The following is a 20946-nucleotide window of genomic DNA, read 5'->3' as shown; positions in this document are numbered from 1 at the left end:
TTTGGGGCCCCTGGGTGGCTCAGCGGTTGAGCTTCTGCCTTCAGCCCAGGGCCTGATCCTGGAGACCTGGGATCGAGTCCTGCATCGGGCTCCCTGCATGGAGCCTGCTTCTCCCTCTGCCTGTGTTTCTGCCTCTCTCTCTGTCTCTCATGAATAAATAAATAAAAATCTTTAAAAAACAAGTGACTGAAAAAAAAAACAAAAAAAAAACAAGTGACTGTATTTATCAATGCATTCATTTATTCAACAAGTAGTTATTAGTTACTAGGTGCCATGCACTGTGCTAGACACACCGGATAAAGCGGTAAAAATAAGCCATCTGGGGCCACTGCTTGTATTGTCAGTGCTATGGCAAAGGAAGTACAGGGTGCTGTGTGGACCCACAGAAGTGAGTAGGAGTCAAGAAAAGCTTCTTGGAGGAAAAGACACCTTTGCTGAAACCTGAAGGATGACTCAAAGTTGTCGGGGAAGAACAGCAAGAGCAGAGGCCCAGGATGTGAAGGAAAGGCACAGTGCCTCCTGGGGACTTGCATGTTGAGCACAGTGGAGCAGAGAGTGTGTGTGAGGCAAGGAGGGACAGAGTCAGGACAGGTCAGAAAGGGCCTAAAAGCCTAAGGAAGCCAGTGGGGTTTTGAAGTTGGTTAAACTTTAGCATAGTGGATCCTAGATCTCTGAGTTAAGCCAACGGACTTGGACATTGGTCATCCCCTGTCCAACGTGTTGATGGCCAACACAGCTGAAGGGAGGGAAGGCGGGTTCCTCTCGGGCTCAGATGGCAGGGAGCATTCCAGATAACAGAAAGGGAGCCGCGGAAGCTGCATGATCCAGAACAGGGCTCTGTTCGTAGTATAGGCCCATACCCCATTAACCTCTCCGCCACAGACCCCTTGGAGGAAGAAGAGAGGGAAATTCACCTCTACCTCCTGAGGATGGAGAGACCTGAACAGGCTTTGGTGGTCCAGAAACAATGAGTGAGACCTGAAGGTTCAGTGATAGGATTTACTGAAGATAAATGACAGGTCCTGCCTTTAGGCTCAAAAGATCAACTGCCAAAGGGAAGATGAGAGAAGTTATAGATCAGCAGCGATACCTGTGCAAAAGACCGGGTGATCCCCGGAGACCACCAGCTCAGCATAACTCAGCAAAGCAGAATGGCTGCTGAGGGGGTGGGGACGGTGATCTGGGTTGTACACGGAGACACGGAGGCCCAGGTCCGAGGAAGTGGTGCGCTTACTGGGTGCAACTCACAGGCAGCGCGGTGGTTAGCTCTCAACACCATGGGGCAAGAGCGGAGCATCTTTTTTTTTTTTTCTTAAGAACTGACCATCTTTAACTTGGAGAAATTCAATTTGGAAAAATGCCTTTATGTTTCCTTCCGTAGGGTTGCCCTAGGAAGCAAATCCAGACCAGAATCAGTGGGCATGGTGATCCAACGTAAGCATAATAGATACCATCTGTTGAGTGCTTCCCACGGCTGTGGTCTAAACACTGTATATGCATTCAGTCATTCAAATCCTCCAAACAACCCTGTGAGGCAGGTACTATCAGTACTATTACTATGAGACATTAATTTGCCCAAGATCCCATGGATGGGAAGTGATGGAGGCAGGCTTCGAACTCAGGCCAGCAGGTTCCAGAGCCTGTGGAATTATCCACAATGCTAGGGCATATTAATCCTCACAATGATCCCATGAGGTCAAAGCTATTGTTGTTCCCATTTTACAGGTGAGGAAATCTAAGGCTAAGAAGTTAAGTGACCTACCCAAAGTGTTAGAGTCTGCGGCAGGGAAGAGGGTTTAAACTCAGACACATGGATCTCAGAACCTATGCTCTCAACCTCCAGGTTCTATGGCCTTCACCAAAACTTCGGGGAGGCAAATTTTAGCGGAAAACATGCAACAAAGGTTGGAATAAGCCAAAACATTTGCAGGAAAGCACAAAAGAGGGTCCAGAGTAGTGAGCTTCCTATCTCAGATGGTATTCAATCAGAGACCCGATATCCACCTGTAAGGAGGGGGGGAGGTCCCTCCAGTGACCTAGACCAGTGGTCTTCACAGAGTAGTCCCCAGATGAGCAGCATCAGCATTCTCTGGGGACCTGTGAAAAAATGCAAAATCCCAGGCCTCGCCCGAAACCTACAGAATCAGAAGCTCTGCAGGGGGGGACCCAGTGGTCTGTATTTTAAGGAGCACTCCAGGTGATTTTGATGCATGCTGATGTTAGAGAACCAGAGGCCTAGAGTGACCCCTGGGGTCCTTTTCAGCCTAGAGTCTGTGATTCTCCATCACAGACAGGAAATGCGATGCGCGGAGCCCTGGGAAGTCCTTGGCTCCCCGCTCCTGCTTTTCCGCCCAATTGGGCAGGCTTTTTGGAATAGCGTATTCCAGTTCTGCAAAGCAGATGCAGGAAGGCTTTGCACAAGTCTCCCTCGTTCCCATATTTAAAGAGCTCATCCCTGCAGTTGTTCTGAGAACTCTATAAACGCCCTTCCATCAGCAGCCTGTCTGCATCAGTCCCTTTAACAGCGCAAGGCTTAATTGTCTCCTATGGATTGGAACCCTCTTCACACAAACTAGAATCTTCGCTCCTTCTCGCTCCCTTTTTTCCCCTGCCTTCCTTAACCACCATTCAGCATGGCACCAAAGGATTTGGAGTCGGAGCTGCCACTCCCCCCGGATCTCACTCCATCTCATTATCTCCGATCTGTATGATCACCATGGGGACTCTCTCCTCCCCGGCTCTTGCCGTGGCCTCATTACCTGATGTCTCCCAGCAGAGCCAGCAGTGTCTATCCCCTGGGGGCCCAGCCTCCAGCCGCAGACCCTCTCTGGGCTGCAGTGGCCTGCCCAAGACGCAAGATCGAACTCTACATCCAAGAAGGACCGAGGAGGACTCCCCGGATCAATTCCTAAAGAGCATCCCACCACCACGCTCTTCTCGGCTCCCGAATACATGCAAAATGCATTTCAACCCAAACGTTGCAAATATAGGGAAGAACCTATATTTGCCATAGGTTGCAGGTATGTGAAAAATAGCAGGCCAGGAGGAGTCTGGGAGCTAACATACAGAAGCATCCTAAAAGGCACCCCTCTGCCTCCCTAATGTGGTGGGTAACTGTCACAGGTAACCCTACCGTCTCCCGTATGGGGGACATGGGTGTGTGGGCAACGGGTAAATGCCACGTATTGAGCTGCACGGACTGCTGAGCACCAGGGTTGGCAGAAGGCAGAGGGCACATAAGAAGCAGACAGCCTCAGAGCTCATAGCCTGATGGCAGAGACATGGCCTCCACCTTTGGGGATCCTTTCTCTCCCAACATTTATTAAACATCAGGTACTGTGCGAAGAGCTTTATAGACTTTATCTTCTTTAATACCCACACTAACTCTGGGAAGATGAATCAGTAAGGCTCGGCCATATGAAATTTTTTGCAGGTTAAAAACATCCGATTATGGTTCTGCTTGACAGTAAGGTATCTATCTTAAAGACGAGGAAACGGAGGCTCCCGGGTAAAGCACCTTGCCCAGCGTCCCAAGGCACGGCCATAGTCAGACTCACAATCTAACTCAGATCCACCACATTTCAACAAACCCCAGACACGCCATGATATTTTGAGGTGCCGAGAGAGGAAAAAAAAATCCCGTAAGTAACCCCCGTTATGATACAGGAGACACACCGATTTCAGAGATGTGAGAGGGCAGAGGGGGAAAGTCCATCTCAGAACCAATGAAATACAGTATCTGACGCCCCAAAAGCTCATTCTGCCTCTTGGTAGTGATGGCGGGGGAGGTGCCCTTACGCCCTCTGGGTCACCTCCTTGTCCAATGGGGGAGGCAGGACACACAGGCGGGGGAGACAGGACACACAGGCGCTAGAGAAAGCCCTCGGCACAGCCACGGGCATAACCAGAGCCAAGGTCAGTCAGCCTGAGTAAACAAGGCACAGCGAGGGGTGGGGACGTGGGACAGTGACGTCTGGGGGAAGGGGAGCACCAGGCTCAGGGCAGTGGGCAGTGGGAACCCTGGACATCACTCCAAAGGAAATAAAACAAGGTAAGGTGGGTTCAAGTTGCTCTGGGCCTTGATGCTATAAAATGTGGCCAAGAGCTAACGAAAACAAAATCAGAATGACCTGTGGTCCTCAAACCCAACCCCTCGGGCCGTGCCTCACTCCCACTCTGGCATAGGGTCTTGTCTCTGGGACACAGAGAGAAGCAGAAGATGGAGGTGACTCCAGGAGCAAACACAGGCATTGGCCCCGGCCCCACGTCCAGGCCACTCAGGGGACAAAGTTGAGGAAGCGTAGACAGTGATGTCTCCATTCGGCCCCCTAGCCACCTCCCTCACCTCCCCCCTAACCCGGCCCCGTGCTGCTGCCAGACTCCCTGAACAGCACTGGGAGGAAATGCTGATCTTCGGACGGTGCTTAAGCTTTTCTTTTTTTTTTTTTAATTTTTATTTATTTATGATAGTCACACACACAGAGAGAGAGAGAGAGAGAGAGGCAGAGACACAGGCAGAGGGAGAAGCAGGCTCCATGCACTGGAAGCCCGACGTGGGATTCGATCCCAGGTCTCCAGGATCGCGCCCTGGGCCAAAGGCAGGCGCCAAACAGCTGTGCCACCCAGGGATCCCTGCTTAAGCTTTTCTGAAAAGATGTCACAGCCCTCTGACTCTGGGAGGCAGGCTGGGAGGTATCATCCCCATTTTACAGATGGGGAAATCGAGGCCCCGGAAGATAACGTGACCGCTCTGATTGTGCTTGTCCCAAATGTGTCACCTCTCTAGGGGCTCCCAGTGATGCAGTTGCCCCCACTTCCTAGAACGGCTCCGTGCCCAGCAGCCACCCTCATCCCAGTCTCCCTGCGTCCCCCAGAAGAAGGAACATGGTGGACAAGAGGCATAAATGTGAATTTGTCTCGGCTCTCATAGAGGTGGCCTGGCGGAAGGGTGGCCTGGGCAGCTCTGGCACTCAGGCCCCCACATCAGACCCACAGCATGTGTGGGACAGCACACGTTCCAGAGCCCGGTGTCAGTGGGCCTTACCCTCCTACTGTCCACCGGTCTCAACTCCCGGCAGGACAGGCTCTATTTAGAAGGTCGGAATGTGACTCTTGCTTAAAAGTAAGATGATCATAAAACCTATTAGCCTGGAAAGGATGTTGGAAGAGGGCGGGGATGGGACTGGGGAGGGAAAGGGAGGTGAGGGAAAAGGAAGATCGAAGAGCAATTCACCAACCACCTGCTCTTGCCAGGTCACTGGCTGGTGATGGAGATGAGGGGGAGACACAGACACGGGGCCTTTTCCTCAAGGCTCTGAATCGAGGTCTTTGAGGACAGCCTGGTGGCTGCCAGGGGGACGTGGAGGCCGGAGTCCCCAGAACAGAGAGATTCTTATTGGGGGGACTAGCCATCCCCAAGGGAAAGTCCATCCTTTATCTCAGGTTGAACTGGAGCATTGGTCAGAGTCCAGAAGCCCGGACAAGGTGGGATGTAGTCATTGGAAGCACGAGTGTTGGCGGGAGGGGTGAGAAAGACCACGCACCCTTTCCTCTAGAGGAAGCACATCGGCCACGCGGCCCATCAGCACGGACAGTGTGACTCTGCAAACTAGCACTGGCAGGGTTAAATGTTGGGGAACCCACACAGCCGTCTCCAGCACCAGGCCCGACAGGGCCCAGCCCGAGGAGGCCACACACAGCCCCCCGGAGCCATGCAGTGGGGGTGCTCCACCCAGCACCCCTGCAAACCGGTGCTTTCCCACCTTCCAACCACACGGACAGTCAAACACACAGGACCAGGAGTCGGGCGGACAGGGGTTCCTATCCTGCATCTCCCACACTGGCCGTGTGATCCTGGCCAAGTGACTTTGCCAAGCTTACTTTCCTTCTGTGCAAAATGGAAATAACGCCCACGGGGTGGCGAAGCCTGAAGAAGATTTGGGGGGGAGGGGGAATGTGGCAGCTGCATTTATTGAGCACTTACTATTCACCCGCATTGCTAGTTGGGCGTCTGGAGCCCCGGGGTACCTGGCACCTGCTAAGTGCTCCTTAAATGACGGCCCTGGTGGCGTCCATGTTGCTGTGCGTGATGCTGACGTCGCTCCAGCCCCAGGTGGGGTCCCAGGCAGGAGACGCCGATGCCTCAACACAGGCACACTGCCCCCTGGTGCTGCTGTCGGGGAATCGGCATCTGGCAGACGAGCTATTGCAGTGAAGGAGCCCGGGATGCTGTCTGCACCAGGCCCCGGGCCCATCCATCCTTCCTTCCATCCATCCATCCATCCATCCATCCATCCATCCATCCATCCGGTGCTCCAGCCCCATCACACCAGCATCAGGCGGACGAACCCTGCTCCTGGAACTTCGGTCCTCCTTGCTGCTGGGCAGGGCCTGGAGGGCTCCAGGCTCTCTTCCGCTGCTGCTGCCTCCGCTGCCCAGCCAAATGGAGCACCGGCTCTCGCCTCTCTGCAGTCCCTCTGGGGGTCCAGGGTAAACAAGGTGGGGCTCAGGCTGAAGCCACAGGAGGCAGGGCAGCTGTCTGTAACAGGACGGAGGAAGCTGGGCCTCAGCAGATCAGAAGCAAACCCAGCTGCTGAGCACAACCAAGTCTCCTCCGAAAAGGGCACCCTAAGCAGCCTCCGCCACCTCCCCTGTATGTGGATGGCCTCATGCCCCCGCCCCCGGAGGAGGAGGGAGACTTCTAATGTCCACAAGGGAATCTGTGCTTCCTCCCCCTGACCCCTGAGGGGGCTCCGTTTCCTAGGGACACCGAGTGGCTGTGGGAATACGGGGGTTCAGGGGGCTCATGGGCCCCAGAAAGGATCCTCAAAGCACCCAAGCAGCCTTGCATTCCCGAAGGGGTGGGGGACTGCAGGGTTGCCCCTCAAAGCCCTTTCAAAATAGCACAGCGGGCTGGACTTTTGAAGTCAGCTGTCGCGCCAGCAACAGGGGGATGCAAGTGACCTTGGAAGAGCCCAGTCAGGACACAGTGCCGGGCTCACCCTGCAGAAACCACCTCTAAAAAACCCCAGATCATCCTGATGTCAAATGACTGCTAAGCGCAGTGCGAGGCAGGCATCAAGTAGAAATTAAACTCCAGCTTGAGGAGGAGGCAAGCCCAGACTGACAGGAGCGGCTGGGCTGGGAAGTGGAGGCAGAAATTCCTCAAGTTAATGCCTTCCAAGGCCCCTCGGGCCACTCCCAGGTCTTGTCTGAAGCTATTTACTTCCAGGGGGGAAATCCCTATTGATCTTCATTCAGCTCCTGTCTGCTCCTACTAGGCGGCAATGTCTCAGCGCATCACCAGTCACGGTAAGAAATTCCTCATTGTTTTACATGCGGCTCCCAAACTAGGGAGATGAATGTTAGGACCGTTTGGGTGAACTGATGGCAAAAGATCGGGATGGACAGCCGGGGCTGGTTGGGGCACTCTGGGGGAGGGGCTCTCATTCCCCAGGGACGGACTGCTGCGCTTGCCCGCTGGGCCCCCCATTCCAGGCTCGGGGCCTTGAGGCTCCTCTGATCTGCTCTGTTCTGCTCTGTCTGTAGATGCTCTGAGAGTCCCGAGTGGAGCCAGCCCTTCCCTGCCACCCCCACCCCCACCACATACACCTGCTTTATGTCTCTGCAGTCATTTGGCTCCGAACCTCCCCCTGGCTGGCTAGAGATCATCACCAGCCACTAGAGCTCCCCAGCTGCTGCCACCACTGTCTGGTTCCCTTTTCAAGTTCCAAGCTGGCCTCGTAGCACGAGGGAGCCTCGTGGAACCGTGAAACCCATGATGACACGGACAGCACAGTGCCCACCAGTCTGCACTCGGACGTACTCTGGAGCCACGGAATATCCCAAACCATCGCAGCCAACCCAACAGTTCACAGGTGGGGAAACTGGGAGAAGGGGCAACAGTGTGATTTGACCGAAATGGCTCAGTAAGCGGGAAGATGACGGAACAGGAAACCTAGGCTTCCTAGCTCCCGGCCTCGGGCCCCTGCATTTCAGCTTCTAGGTCATGCAGCCAGGTCCACGTGAGGTCACTGAAGCCCATCTGGCTGAGGGGACCCCTGCATTAAACGGCTTTCCATGAGTTAAGACCAGAATCTGTCTCCACAATAATAACGATGATAACAGTAATAATAAAACGCCGAACAATATGCCTTGAAAACCTTCAATGAGCAACACTTGATAATCACACGCAGATACATCTTCCACATATTCATATAAAATAATCAATGATCATTTTTTCCCGCAGACTACAATCCAATTACTCTCTCTCCCTCGCTCTCTCCCTCACTCTCCTTTGTTACTTGCAAACCATCCAAGCAATCAATGCCTTGACCTCTCCCTCTGATAGACACAATTACAAAAAGACAGAGCAATGCAATTCATCTATTCAAGATGGATTGTTTGAACACTCTGTCACACTGCTGAGCTATCCATCTCCTTGTCTAAGAGGAAATTTCAGCCCCCAAAAAAAGGCACAAAGAAAGGGGCGGGTACGCTGCTCTCTGGCCCAGAGAGCCCCTCAGACACCTGCAAGAAAACCCTCTCCCAGGCTGGTGCTTGGGGATGCCTGCTGCTATAGGACTCGGCTCCAGGCACAACGGGAGCCCGTCCCGGGAACCAGAAACACCCAGCACACTCCGAAGCCCAATTTCCAGGACCTCAATTCCCACGGCCCCGGTCAGAGCCCTGGAAACCCACGGGTGGATCAGAAAAGGGAGATGGTGTCGGACACAGCCAAGGCGGTGTGTCTGGGTTTCGGCATAGGATTCTGTGTGTGTGTGTGTGTGTACGCGCGCACTTGTGCACGCGCTCCCATGATGTCCACTGTGGTTCACTGGCTCCAGCTAAGGCTCCAGCTAAGGCTCCAGCCTGGGCTCAGAAGGATGGAAGTTCAGCTCCCCAGGAAGCTCCAGAGAAGCCCAGAGGCCTCAGAGCCTTCTCATCCTCCGTCCAAGCTGGCACAGCTCCGGCGGTCACGTTTGGCATCCGCACAGCACCCCAGTCCTCGGGCTGGGAATCAAATGGGGCAGGCCTCTCAGATATAAATGGCTTGGGCCGACACGCTAATTAATCCTGGGGCTTAATACGAAGAAGATTAGAAGAGAGGAGGGCTTTGCCATCCTTAATTGCATTATTACAAGCTGAACCCAAGAAAGGGCAGGCAGGCTGGGGCTTCCCCTCAGAGCGGTGAGGAGCCCCCAGTGCAAGCCGATTCCATAGCAAGAGGGGGCAGGTAAGGATACATCATCCTGCCCCTCCTTCGCTCATCTTTCTGGGGTTGTCCTCATCTGCTCCTGATTTCCAGGGCCCCCAAAGACCTCCATCCCTGAGGCTGGGCTAGGAGTGTACCCAGCTCCCCGCCGCCCCCACCCATGCAGGGGGAAGAACCATGGAAGAGGAACCTGCAATGCGTGGGATGGGCACATAGCACCTTTTAGGTCTCCCCTCCTTTCTCCCAAGGGCACCCTACCATGTAGGCCCCTGAAAAACCAAGGAAAGAAGGAAGGAGGAGATAAAAGAAGTGCTGGCCCACTACTAAGGGGACCGCCTGCCCCTGGATGGGTGACCAAACTGGGGAACTGGGGCAGGCAAAAGAGCGGAGATAGAAGAGGTATCTGGCTTGCCAAGAGCAGCCCCGGCTGCAAAGGGTTAAGCGTGACCGTGGGGGATGTCCCCAGAGCCCCTCACTCCCGGACTCCTCTGCCTTCTGGTGTGAGTCGTTGGGGGTCCCAGGAATGGACTGAAAGACCCCAGAGTGGACAACAGCGCTAAGGGCTGCGCTCTACCCCCATCCGGATTGTTTATAGTTCAAGACATTGTGGGATCCAAGAGTGAGCCTCGGAGACAGACCCCCCACCCCCAGATTCCTGACCGCCTCCTAGGAAAACCCGACCTCGGTTCCCAGCACCCCCTCACCCTCTAGCAGTCGGTGCCTGGAGAAGAGCCACAAGGAAGGACGGTGGCTCCGGCTCAGCAGAGCTCTGGCTGCCTTGTGCCGGCTGCTGGCGGCGGCGCCTCGCGAACCCAGGCGGCCCAGGTCTCCGGCCTGGAGGCGGGCGCGGGGCCTGCGTGGCCGAGGCTCCCGCGTGGCCAGGCCGGGCCTGCACCCCGAGGGGGCCCCCCCGCATCGCCGGGAGCGCTGCCTGCAGGGCGCCTGGGGCGGCCACAACAAAGTTAAAGCCCCGAGTAAGAGTCTCGGGCGGCGGCGGCTGGAGAGCGGGGATGCCAACCTCAGAAAGCCTGCGCGCAGCCCCGCCAGCCGCCGCCAGCTGCGGAGGGATTTCGGCTAACTTTAAAACCCGCTCCCTTCCCCCCTCCCACCCCGACCGACCCACCTGGGGCTGCCCCTTCTCTGCCCCAGGTCCCAGGTCGCCGGGCCGCAGGCCTCCCCCTCCACGCCGGGAGAGAAGACCCAAAGCCCCCGCTCTCCATCCTGCGCAGCGGCCGCCGCGTCCCGGCCGCTGGAGCGGTGCCCCCGGCGCAGGAGAGGGGCCTGCGGGGAGCCAGGAGGGAAGAGAAGTTGGCGCCTTCCCCAGGGTTCCCGCGGCGCGGAGAAGCCGGGTCCCAGAACTCGGGGCGGCCGCGCAGGCTGGCAGTCGCCGGGAGATGGGAGATGGGAGATGGGAGATGCGCCCGCGCCCGCGCCCGGGCCGGGACTGGAACGCTCCGCTGCTCTCCATCAGCTCTGGCCTCCCCCGAGCGCGCCAAGGGCCCCTCGCCCGCCGCCGTCTCCCCACTAAGTGAGGCCCGTGACCCCGGCTTTGCAACTTTGTCCTCCCCAGAACGACCTCCCGGTGGTCACCTGCCCCCCACCCCCAGCCCCTGGCAGCCTGGAGAGAGGTCGGGGGGAGGAATAAACCCTCTTGGGATCGCGTTCCTCGGCGCCCCCACCCCACCCAGCTCCATCCCCGCCGCCGCCCGGGCGCAGCGAGACCCCGGCTCCGGGGAGCCCTTACCGATCCGGATGACGTGGGGCATCCCGCGCGAGTCCGGGATCCAGAAGGCGCACACGAGGAGCCCGGCCCAGTATTCCCAAACCAGACTCCGGGGGCGCCGCCAGGGAGCGGTCATCGTTGGGCGCCGCCGAGCGTGCCCGGGGCGCGGCCGTGGCGGGCTCCCCGGGGCGGCAGCTCTAGGCGCGGGCGCGCAGCAGCCCCCGAGGCGCCGCCTGGCCCAGCTGCCCGGCTCCCGAGCGCCGCTGCGAGTGGGGGGCGCCCCGCGGCGCCGCGCACATCTTACTGGGGGGCCGCCCCGCCGGCGCCCGCCCCGCCCGGCTGCCGCCCACGGGCCGCCCGCGAGCGCGCGAGGCTCCCGGGCTCCGCTCGGACTGCGCTCGGGCTCGGCTCCCGCGCGGGCTGCCACCTGCCCCGGCTGCCGGGCGCTGGCGGGCGGGCTGCACGCGTCTCTCCGGCCGCTCCTCCTCCAGCCGCCGCCAAGGCTACCGCCCGGGCTCGCACAAAGCCCCGGAGTGGAGTTGCACGCGCGCACACACTCCCTCCCAGCCCCCTCCCCGCGCCCTGCCTCCCGCCGCCCGCGCTCCCTCCGCGCACTCCCCCGCGCACACACGCACTTCACACTCACGCCCCGAGGCGCACACTCGCGCGCTCACACCTGCGCAGGGGGCGGGGGGTGGCGGGGACGGGGACCCCGGGCCCGGCTCTCAGGGGGACGCCCGGAGAGCGAGGACGCCCCCCTGCTTCCCAGCTGTCCCCATCCGCCCCGCCGCCCCCCAGCCAGTCCCTACAACTGCGAGGGCACGGAGCCGCGGAGCCGGGCGTGCAGCGACAGAGCTGGCACCGCGAGCGGGCGACGGCGGCAGCCTGGCGGCCCGACCAGCTGGAGGAGACGCGCCCGCCGAGCGGAGGGACGCGCAGCCCGCCGTCTGCGGAGCCTCGCCTTCCCGCTCCCACGCAGCGGGCGCAGGCTGGACGGCGGCGGGAGCGCACCCGGGGGCCGCGGCCGCACCGAACCCGCCCTCCGAGCTGGGGCTGGGCTCCGGGGAGACCGAATTCAAACAGAAGTGTCCGCCGCGCTGGGCTGGGGATGCTGCAGGGTCTGCTAGGGGCGGGCCTGGCCCGCGGACCCTCTGCGGTGGAAGGTGGCACTTGCCAGCGCCCTGCAGCCCCCGCGGTTTCCGAGGCCAAATCCTGAAGTCCGGAGGGCATCTGAGATGCACCTGGTACTTCCCATCCTCGTGTTCCCTCAACCGTGCAGGAGGCGCTAGCCCCCTTCCCCTTGCCTCCTGAGAAGGATGCAGAGACACCCGGCAATGGTCATGTCATTGCCGTGGGAGGCAGCAAGACCCACGGGGTGGGGGGGGGAGAGGAGGGGAGCAAGCTAGAAAGGGTTAAAAAATGGGGGGAAAAACCTTGTTTATTAGCAATAATAAATTTTTTTTTTCAAGTGGCGCTGGGTGTCGAGGGAAAGAAAGGGCTGTGGAGCGAGTCTGGAGCAGGAGGCTGGGAATTACGCAGTTAGGCGAGTTTAATGACCTTTTTGACAGAGACAAAGTGCCCGCCCGATACAGTAGATAAATAAACGGATCTGTCACCGGGCAGCGGCTAGGCTGTGTGTGGATTTATTTTTCTCATTTAAATAATTTGATCTATTCCATCATTCCCAATCTCTCCCATTTGCCAGCTGTCTGGTAAGAGCATGGCCCCCAACATCTGAAAAGCAAATCTTTAATTTTCTTACAAATAGACTATCAGTCCAGCCCTACCCCGGCTGTTAATTTGCCCCGTCTTTTCTTTCCCTTCCCTTCTGTTCTGGAACTAGGGGACGTGGGCATTGTGTGGAGATGTGAATATTGCAGCGTGGCCAATCCTGCCAATTGGAAGGGGACTCCCTCCCACCTTGCGGGGGAGGCAGCTGTGGCGGTGGGAGGAGGATTTCCCCGGCTCTTCTGAGAAAGGGAAGAGGTGTGCAGTCTTGAGGCCGTCCTCCAGCACTGGACAGCCAAGAGAGGCTACTGGGCACCGTCTTTGCCAGACTTGGGCCTTCCTCACCCCGGAGCAGGAGCGGCTGGTTTCCCAAGCAGCCACTGGAAAATGTTGCCCAAGAGACCAGGGGGAAGGACATGCAGACCAGAGCCAGAGAGGCAGCAGCTGCCACCTCTTGATAGAGAGTAATGGGCCCCAGTGGGTCCCAGCAAGGAGGAAGCACAGGAGAGGGGAGCAGAAGGCCCCCCCATACAGCCGGGGGAGTCTCTTCCTTGAAGAAGTCACACCCCAGCCCTATTTAACCTGGTTTAGTTACTCCAAGGAACCAAAAAAGTCCTGGCTCTTCTCTAAGGAAGGAGATCCGGTGCCCTGATGGGGGGAGAGGAGAGGGGATTTGGCAGGACCTGAACTCAAGGCAAAGGATGCGGGGGCTCAGAAGGCATCAGCAACTGGCAGTCCTCCAGGAGGGTTAGGGGGTGGGGAGGAGGGGAGAGCCTGGGTGCTGATTCTGTTTGGTCATCCTGCAAGCAGCCTCTTGCCAGGAGAGGGGTCGAGTGCAGGAAACTGGTGGCACACGGCAGGGAAACTGGGAAGCAGAAAGGGAAAAGGTGGGGAGGGTCTCCTCCAGGGAAGGGAATGGGCAGATTTGCACCCTAGATTAGAGCCCTGTGAAAGGCCAGGGGTGGGAGGGATGAGAGGTGGGGAGCAGGGGGAGAAGGAGGAGCCCCCAAGAAAGCCCGCACAAGGGAGGCCGAGGGGAATCGGAGGGGACCATGTGACCCTGTCCCCTGCAGGCCCCTCGCCAGGTCTGGGGGAGCGGCACGGGCTGGACGTGGCTCCTGCCGCATCCCAGAGTGGGCGGGTGTTAGCGGGTGCTGCGGAAGGAGGCTTCCCTCTGCTGCCACGTTGGCTGCGGTGGGAAACAGCCTCCAGCTGCAGAGGCTGTGGGGCTCCGTCACCGGGCCGCAGCCCAGGGGGAGCCCTGGGTCCCAGGGAAGCTGGCTGAGCCGGCCGGGCGCGGGCCCTTACCACGGTCCTAGCTGCGAGGCGTCCTGGGGCGCAGGGGTCTCCCAGGCCGGCAGCACCTGCTCCCTCCGGGCTGGGGAAGGGGAAGGGTGCGATGCTTTACAACAAACCACCAGCGATGATACCCTTGACTGCTGGTATTTATCACGTTTTCTATATTCGGAGGCGGTCACTCCCGTACCTCGTAGCTGGCGCGTGTGCATCCCTTCCTGTAACCCTGCCCGCGGCCTGCTGGCTTAGGATCCCTGGGGTTTTCAGTTTACAGTAAGGACCCCAGCCTCGGGGAGGTTAAGAGGCCCAAAGTTACACAGCTAGGATGTGACCTTCCTCCTTCCCCCCCTCCCTCCCTCCCTCCCTCCCTCCCTGAAAAAAGAAAGACAAACCCTCCTAAAAACAATGAAAGCAAAGAAGAAAGAAAAGGAAAAGGAGGAAGGGAAAAAGGGAAGAAGAAAGAGAAGAAAGACAAGAGAGGAAGAAAGAAACAGGGGAAGGAAAAAGAAGGAAGAAGAAATCCCCTCTCCGGAGAAAAAGGAAGAAAGAAAAGGAGATAGGCCCTCCCTTCTCCCTTCCTTCCTCCCTCTCTCTCTTCTCCCTCCCCTCTTCTCCTCCTCTCTTCCCCCACCTCCCTTCCTTCCCTCCTCTCTTCTCCCCTCCCTCCTCCTTCCCTCTTGCCTCCTTCCTTCCTCCCTGTAATACTTATGGGCCATCACTGCCAGACATTGTGGGTGAAGAGCCAAGATCTGCATGTGGTCCTATCTGCCTTCTAAGCTTGCAGCCTCAACCCTTGTCCTGTCCTGCCTGGACTGAGCAGGGGATGGGCTCCAGCAGATCCCCCCGCCCCAGCTCTGCTGGAGGCCCACTGGGGCTTCTGGCTGCTTGCAGAAAGGTGACGAGCAGGATAGGACTGGGGCAAACTGGAGCACCCCCAAGCCCAGGAGGAGAAACCTGCAGCCCTCTGTCCCTGTGGTGAGGCACGTCTTCAGGCTGTCCTGCCACCAGCGGGCACCAGGGCTGGCAGGATCTCAAACTGCCTCCCCTGGGATTGGGAGCCGCCAATCCTGGCTTTTCGAATTGTTGGTAAACAAGTCTACCCACCAGCCAGGCCTCGGCTCCTCGCTCCCCCACGAGGCAGCCAGCGCCGGATTTATGAGGCCTCCAAACCTCATTCAGACTAATGCAGCTTTTCATTCCAAAATAAAAGGGGCCGCTGTCTGAAAGGACAAGTGCTCCCGCATTTCATTAACATCCCCGAAAATGGCTGAGCTGGCCCAAGTCGCTGCCAACCAGATTCATGTCTCCCACTGGCTCACAGGTGGGGGTAGGGGAGGAGGAAACCCTAGCTGCCCGCCTGGCCCCTCCCGGCCCCTCCCGGGCCCTCCCGGCTTCTGCTGGGGCGGGAGGAGCATCCCAGTGGTGGCCAGGCGGGCTCATTTGGATGAGTCCCCTGTGTGCGCATTTTGTTTAGACCGATCCACTCCAGCCCTCAATCCCCCCACAATCAGGGTGAGTGATGAGGCCCTGGGCTCGAGTTACCGAGATTCATGATCTCCGCTTCCCAGGGAAACCACCGAGCACAGGCTTGTGGTTGCTGAGTGCAGATTCCTAGCACTGGAGTGCCCTCTGCTGAAGCCTGCCTCCCTTCATCTCCCTTCAGGCTGCCCGGGCGGGCAGGCCGCTGGCGGTGGCTGGATGCTGGGGCCCGGCCCCTCCTCCAAGGGGCACCCCCTGCAGGCCTGCACCTGGCAGGGGCCCTGCAGACCGACGCCCCGTGCCTGCGTGACAACGAGGGGACAGGCTGCCTCACCCCATGTCACCCTGAAGGGGGCCTGGACTAGAAGGAGGTCACTGCCAGCCCTCCCCAATCTCTGCCAACCACCAGAGCAGGGAGGAGGAGGGAGATGCCTTTCTCATACCCGCTCTTCCCTTAACAGCCTTCTCTCCGCGGCAAACTTGCTGCCCTTTACAGGACACCCAGACTTTTGCCTCTGGGCCCAGGGACAGAAGACCCTTTCATCAGCCCGGGGCATGGCCCTCGTCCTTCATCCCTGTCCTGAGAAGGCAGAAGCATGGCAGCAGCCGGCTGCCACCCGAGCAACAAGCCCTGCAAAGGTCGTATCCCCTTAGATTTTTGTCAACAGTCAGGCAAGTTCATTCCCACAGAAGTCAATTCCTGTGTTTATTGTCAGCTTAACCCGCTGCTGCGAGTTATTTCTCAGCAGTGAGGGAGACAGGTAGACAAGCCACCAGAGATATGTTATTTTAGTGACATGTGCGTCTCAGTAGTGCAGGCGCAGTTGCGGCCAACGACGGGGAATGACACGGGGAGGTCCTGTTGGTGTCTACACGTTGTGGAGCGGCCGCCCTGGGGGAGGGGAGAGGAGACAACTGCCCACAGGAGACTGTCCTCTCGCTGTCCTGTGGGCCTGCTTCCAGGAGTGCGGATGAGAGTCGCTCACTCCCTGGAGTCACTCAGATGTCCCCTAATTAATTTATTTGCATTCCTAGTCATTCACTCATTTGTTAATTTACTTACTCAATTCCTTACCCATTCCTCCATCCGTCCATCCATCCATCCATCCATCCATCCATCCATCCATCCATCCAATCACTTAATGCCTCATTCAGACACTCACTCATTCATCCATTTATGCAATCTTCTGCTTAATTACTTGCTCATTCATTCCCTTACTCCTTTACTCATTCATTTGCTTACTCACCCACTCTTCAATCACTCAGTTGTCCACACGTTCGTTCACGTGTTCAAGCCTTTGTTTGACCACCCCCTCGCTCAGTTACTCACATGCACACCTGCTCCTTCCCTCCGTCGCTCAGGAGTTCACTCATTGCCTGCCCACCAGCCCGGGCAGATGCCCACCTGCTGCTGCTGTCCTCAGCCACTTTTCAGGCTGAGTCGCAGACACCAGCCAACCTCGTGGGACAGCCTGAGGTGCACCAGCGGTGTACGGAGCATCCCAGCCAGTCACTCGGGCTTCTTGGCCCCTGCAGAACCCCCAGCTCTCCGATCTTCCACTGGATCACGAAATTCAGCAACCTTCAGAATTCAGCTCACACCCCTGACTGTGGAGACTTGCCAGCCAATCCAGGGCCCACAAAAGCCCAGAGCCCAGGTCTGATGATGGATATAGGGGCAGCCTGGGTGGCTCAGTGGTTTAGCACCGCCTTCGGCCCAGGGTGTGATCCTGGAGACCCGGGATCGAGTCCCACATCGGGCTCCCTGCGTGGAGCCTGCTTCTCCCTCTGCCTGTGTCTCTGCCTCTCTCTCTCTCTCTCTTTCTCTCTGTCTCTGTCTCTCTCTGTTTCTTATGAATAAACAAATAAAATCTTAAAAAAAATATTAGAGGTGCCGCATGATGCCACCACAAAGGGCCAGAAGCCATACTGGCTTCCATTCGCGTGATCTCTTCGTCCTTGAAACAACTCAGGTCGAAGAAATGGGCTCCGAGGAGTGAGATAACTTTCCCACACATAACTTGCTGGGGGCTGGAGGTGGCAGAAACGAGCAGATACCTTGGCGAGCAGATACCTTGGCTTGGTGTGATAGGGTGCGAGGGATGAATGACCAAATGAATGAGGTGTAAGGGGGTGGATGAGCGCATGAATGAGTGAATGAATGAATCCATGCCCACATGATGACCTGTGCCCACCCAACGCTCACAAAACTGAGCTTCTGACCCAAGTTTCTGGACACCAAGCCCAGGGCTATGTCATCTGCTTAACAACCGTTCCCCCTATCACACCTTGACCTTGCAGGTTATAGCAAGAGGCAGGGGTTGGAGGGAGAGGTGAGGCAAGGCTAGAGCATGAGCTGAACGGCAGTAGGGTTTTCTGGAGAAATACCTCCCACGGAGGCTGCACAGAGCCACTCTTGTCTACACCTGTCCCCCCCCCCCCCCCGCCATGGGCAGGAGGCTGCCACCATCCTTCCTGAGAGAGAGAGAGAGAGAGAGAGAGAGAGAGGTGCGAAAATCCAATCAGTGAGTGATAAGAAAATAAACAAGTGAACTTCTCCAAGTTTGCCAGACTTCCCTGCCCGAGGCCAGCTTAATTAAAGTTGATGTAGAATTTTAAAGTGGGAAAATAATTAGAGCGAGTGGTAGAAAAGAGAGAGAGGAAGGAAAACATTGTTTTGTTTTGTGTTTTGCTCCCTCTTAATTATGCCACAGACTGTCTCTCCCGTGGATCCCATCCCAAGTCCACCCTCCGCCAAGATTCCAGCAGGTGGTACGCTGTGTGAGCGGCGCAGGCACACCTGTGTCTCCCTGGCACGCAGGTATGGCACTTCTCTGCCTGCAAGACAGACAAGGCGGCAAGCAGCCAGGGCTGCGAGTGGAGAGGAGCACGTGACCTCGACACTCAGGAGGAGGACCCAGAGGGAGAGGGGGACAGCTGGCTGTTGGGAAGAGACGCCGCCTCCCTGCCACAGGTCCAGAGGGGAATGGTCCTCAGCTCCCCGAGATCCCGACCTCGCTCTGATCTGGGCAGTCCCGGCCCCCACCTCGTGGTGTAGCAGATCCCCAGGTGACATGGCCCCTATTTCACCTTTTCCTCGGGGAGATTTTCCTGCAGCAACGTGTAAGGAAGAAAGTATTGGCACTTGCGCCCGGAATAGGGCTGGGAGTCACCAAAATTCCAGCTGCAGCAGGTGCTAGAAAGCAAGCCCACCCGCATCCAAGCGCTCAGAGCTCAGACGTGCCTTTGCTGGTCGCTGTTCCTGAGGCCCCGTCCTCGGGCAGCCAGGACCGGGTGACGCTGAGCACCAGCCTCAGGATGCTGGGCAGACGCGGGGGCAGCCGGGGCCGAGGAAAGCTACGGGCTCCTCTGGGGGAAGGAGAAGGGACAGATTCCGGGAGATCTCCTTGAGTGGAGCTGGGCAGGCCAAGCATGAACTCTGGGGCCAGGCAGGCTGGCTTCCCATCTGCCCGGTCTCTCCCCAGCTGGGTGCCTCTGGGCAGTTTATCAAAATTTCTGTGCCTCTGTTTCCTGTCCGTAGAATGGGGATAATCGTAATATCTGCCCTGCAGGGTTGTCGTGAGGATTAAATGAGTTGATACACGCGTGATGTGCTTAGAATGGTGCCCAGCACCTGGTCAGAGTGGATTGTACTTTAGCGATTAACTCGCTCTGCTGCATGGACCTGTTGGGCCCTGAATAAGCTCCTGGGAGAAAACCCTCTTTCCTGCAAGCATCCAGGAGGAAGGAAAATGCACACACGTACACACACACACACACTCTCCAGGGTTCCCTGGTGGGGGGGGGGCTCAGAAGGAATAGAATGCTGTGTGTCAAGCAGACCCTCGACTCCCCTCCCCTCCCCACTGACACCACAGGGAGGCCAGCAGCTGGGGTTGCTGCAGGTGGGCGGTGGGTGTCTGTGTTCTGCAGCGGGCAGACTGGCTGCCGTCGGGGGGAGGAAGGAAGCCTAGGGCTTGTACCCCAAACCTGCTGCCAGCTCCCCACCTCTCTCAGCCTGGGCTGCCTCTCGGCTCCTGACATCGGTCCTGACATCAGTCCTGACATCGGTGACATGCTCTCCCTGTATCTCAGTCCAGGATATTCTCATCCCCCGGCCGCTGGCCTGAGAAACAATTCAGGAGATCTTATTTAAGAAGAGAACCTGACTAAGGAGGGCACTTGATGGGATGAGCATGGGGTGTTATACGTATATGTTGGTAAATTGAATTTAAATTAAAAAAAATATTTTAAAAAGGACATCTTGAAAGGCAAAAAAGAAGAAGAAGAAGAAGAAGAAGAAGAAGAAGAAGAAGAAGAAGAAGAAGAAGAAGAAGAAGAAGAAGAAGGAGGAGGAGGAGAAGAAGAAAAAGAAAGAAAGAGAACCTGCCCCTCCCTCCCAATCCAGGCACCCCGAGGTCTGGGGTCTGCCCACCAGTTAATCCCAGGCTCCCACCCCCCACTCGGGTTTGGGTGGGTTGAGTTGGTAGGACCAGGCGGGAACAGGTACCAGTGGCCACAGCCTCATTTCTCTGATGAGGCCTTATGTCATTCTGTGGACTCAGCCAACCGGGTCCCTTTGCTCTCAAGAATGCAGGTGCCATGCAGCCCGGGTGGCTCAGCAGTTTAGCCCCTGCCTTTGGCCCAGGGTGTGATCCTGGAGACCCGGGATCGAGTCCCCCGTCGGGCTCCCTGCATGGACCCTGCTTCTCCCTCTGCCTGTCTCTGCCTCTCTCTCTCTCTGTGTCTCTCATAAGTAAATAAATAAAATCTTAAAAAAAAAAAAAAAAGAATGCAGGTGCCTCCCTTCCAAGGACCAGGATGCTCAGTGACACCTGGAGAAGCTCTGAGCAGCTTCAGGACAGATGGGAACCAGAGAACAAGATTCTGATGCCCATTCTGGGATATGAAGGAATCTGACACGGCCCACAGGCTCTCTGCCTTGAGTGCAGGAGGGCCCCTCCGTGTTAGGTCAGGGGACTTGGGTCTTTAATGGTGTCCTTAATGCCCTAGAGAAGAGAAGAGCTGACGGAGTAGCTAAAAAGGGCCCCAGATGGCTTTTTACATGACTCCCCCTCCTTGGATGCCCTAGGAAAGAGCCCCCGTGTGGGATGTGCCCCTGGGAGTCAGGAGCCCTTAGCTAGATGGTTATTAACTTGCTGATTCTTGTCCTGTGACCAGAAGCCAGGACAAAAGGGCAAGGGTATGGACAAGTATTCCACAGAGCGTGGTGTGGAGTTGAGGCCCATGCTGCATCTGCACACATACCACTGAGCAAAAAATAGAAACAGTTTTTCAGATAATTCAAGGGAAAACACTTTTATACCAACCACACTTGCAGCTAGTTCCAGATATCTGCCCAGCTGCTCCCCTCATCTACGCATTTATTCTTTTTTGTTGTCATAGGGAGGCCAGGGTGAGCTAAGGTGATAGGGGGAGGGCTGCAGGGTCACAGGTGGGATACGTGGGGATTAACGGCAGAGGCTGAGGGGCTCAGATAGTGACC

The 20946-nt window shown here is 57.3% G+C and overlaps 1 protein-coding gene across 1 annotated transcript in view; it reads right to left on the bottom strand.

The window, feature by feature from the left end:
* GRIK3 (glutamate ionotropic receptor kainate type subunit 3) overlaps positions 1-11108 on the bottom strand; it is a 221037-nt gene extending 209929 nt beyond the window's left edge. Inside the window, exon 1 of the mRNA XM_038557875.1 lies at positions 10959-11108. Within this exon, the coding sequence (XP_038413803.1) occupies positions 10959-11073 (115 nt within the window). The 5' untranslated portion in view covers positions 11074-11108. The remainder of the gene's footprint in view (positions 1-10958) is intronic.
* Between the last annotated feature and the right edge of the window lie 9838 nt (positions 11109-20946).

The sequence above is a fragment of the Canis lupus genome, chromosome 15 (genome assembly GCF_011100685.1).
Source record: "Canis lupus familiaris isolate Mischka breed German Shepherd chromosome 15, alternate assembly UU_Cfam_GSD_1.0, whole genome shotgun sequence".
NCBI lineage: Eukaryota > Metazoa > Chordata > Mammalia > Carnivora > Canidae > Canis > Canis lupus.
This window is presented reverse-complemented; position numbering and strand designations above follow the sequence as displayed.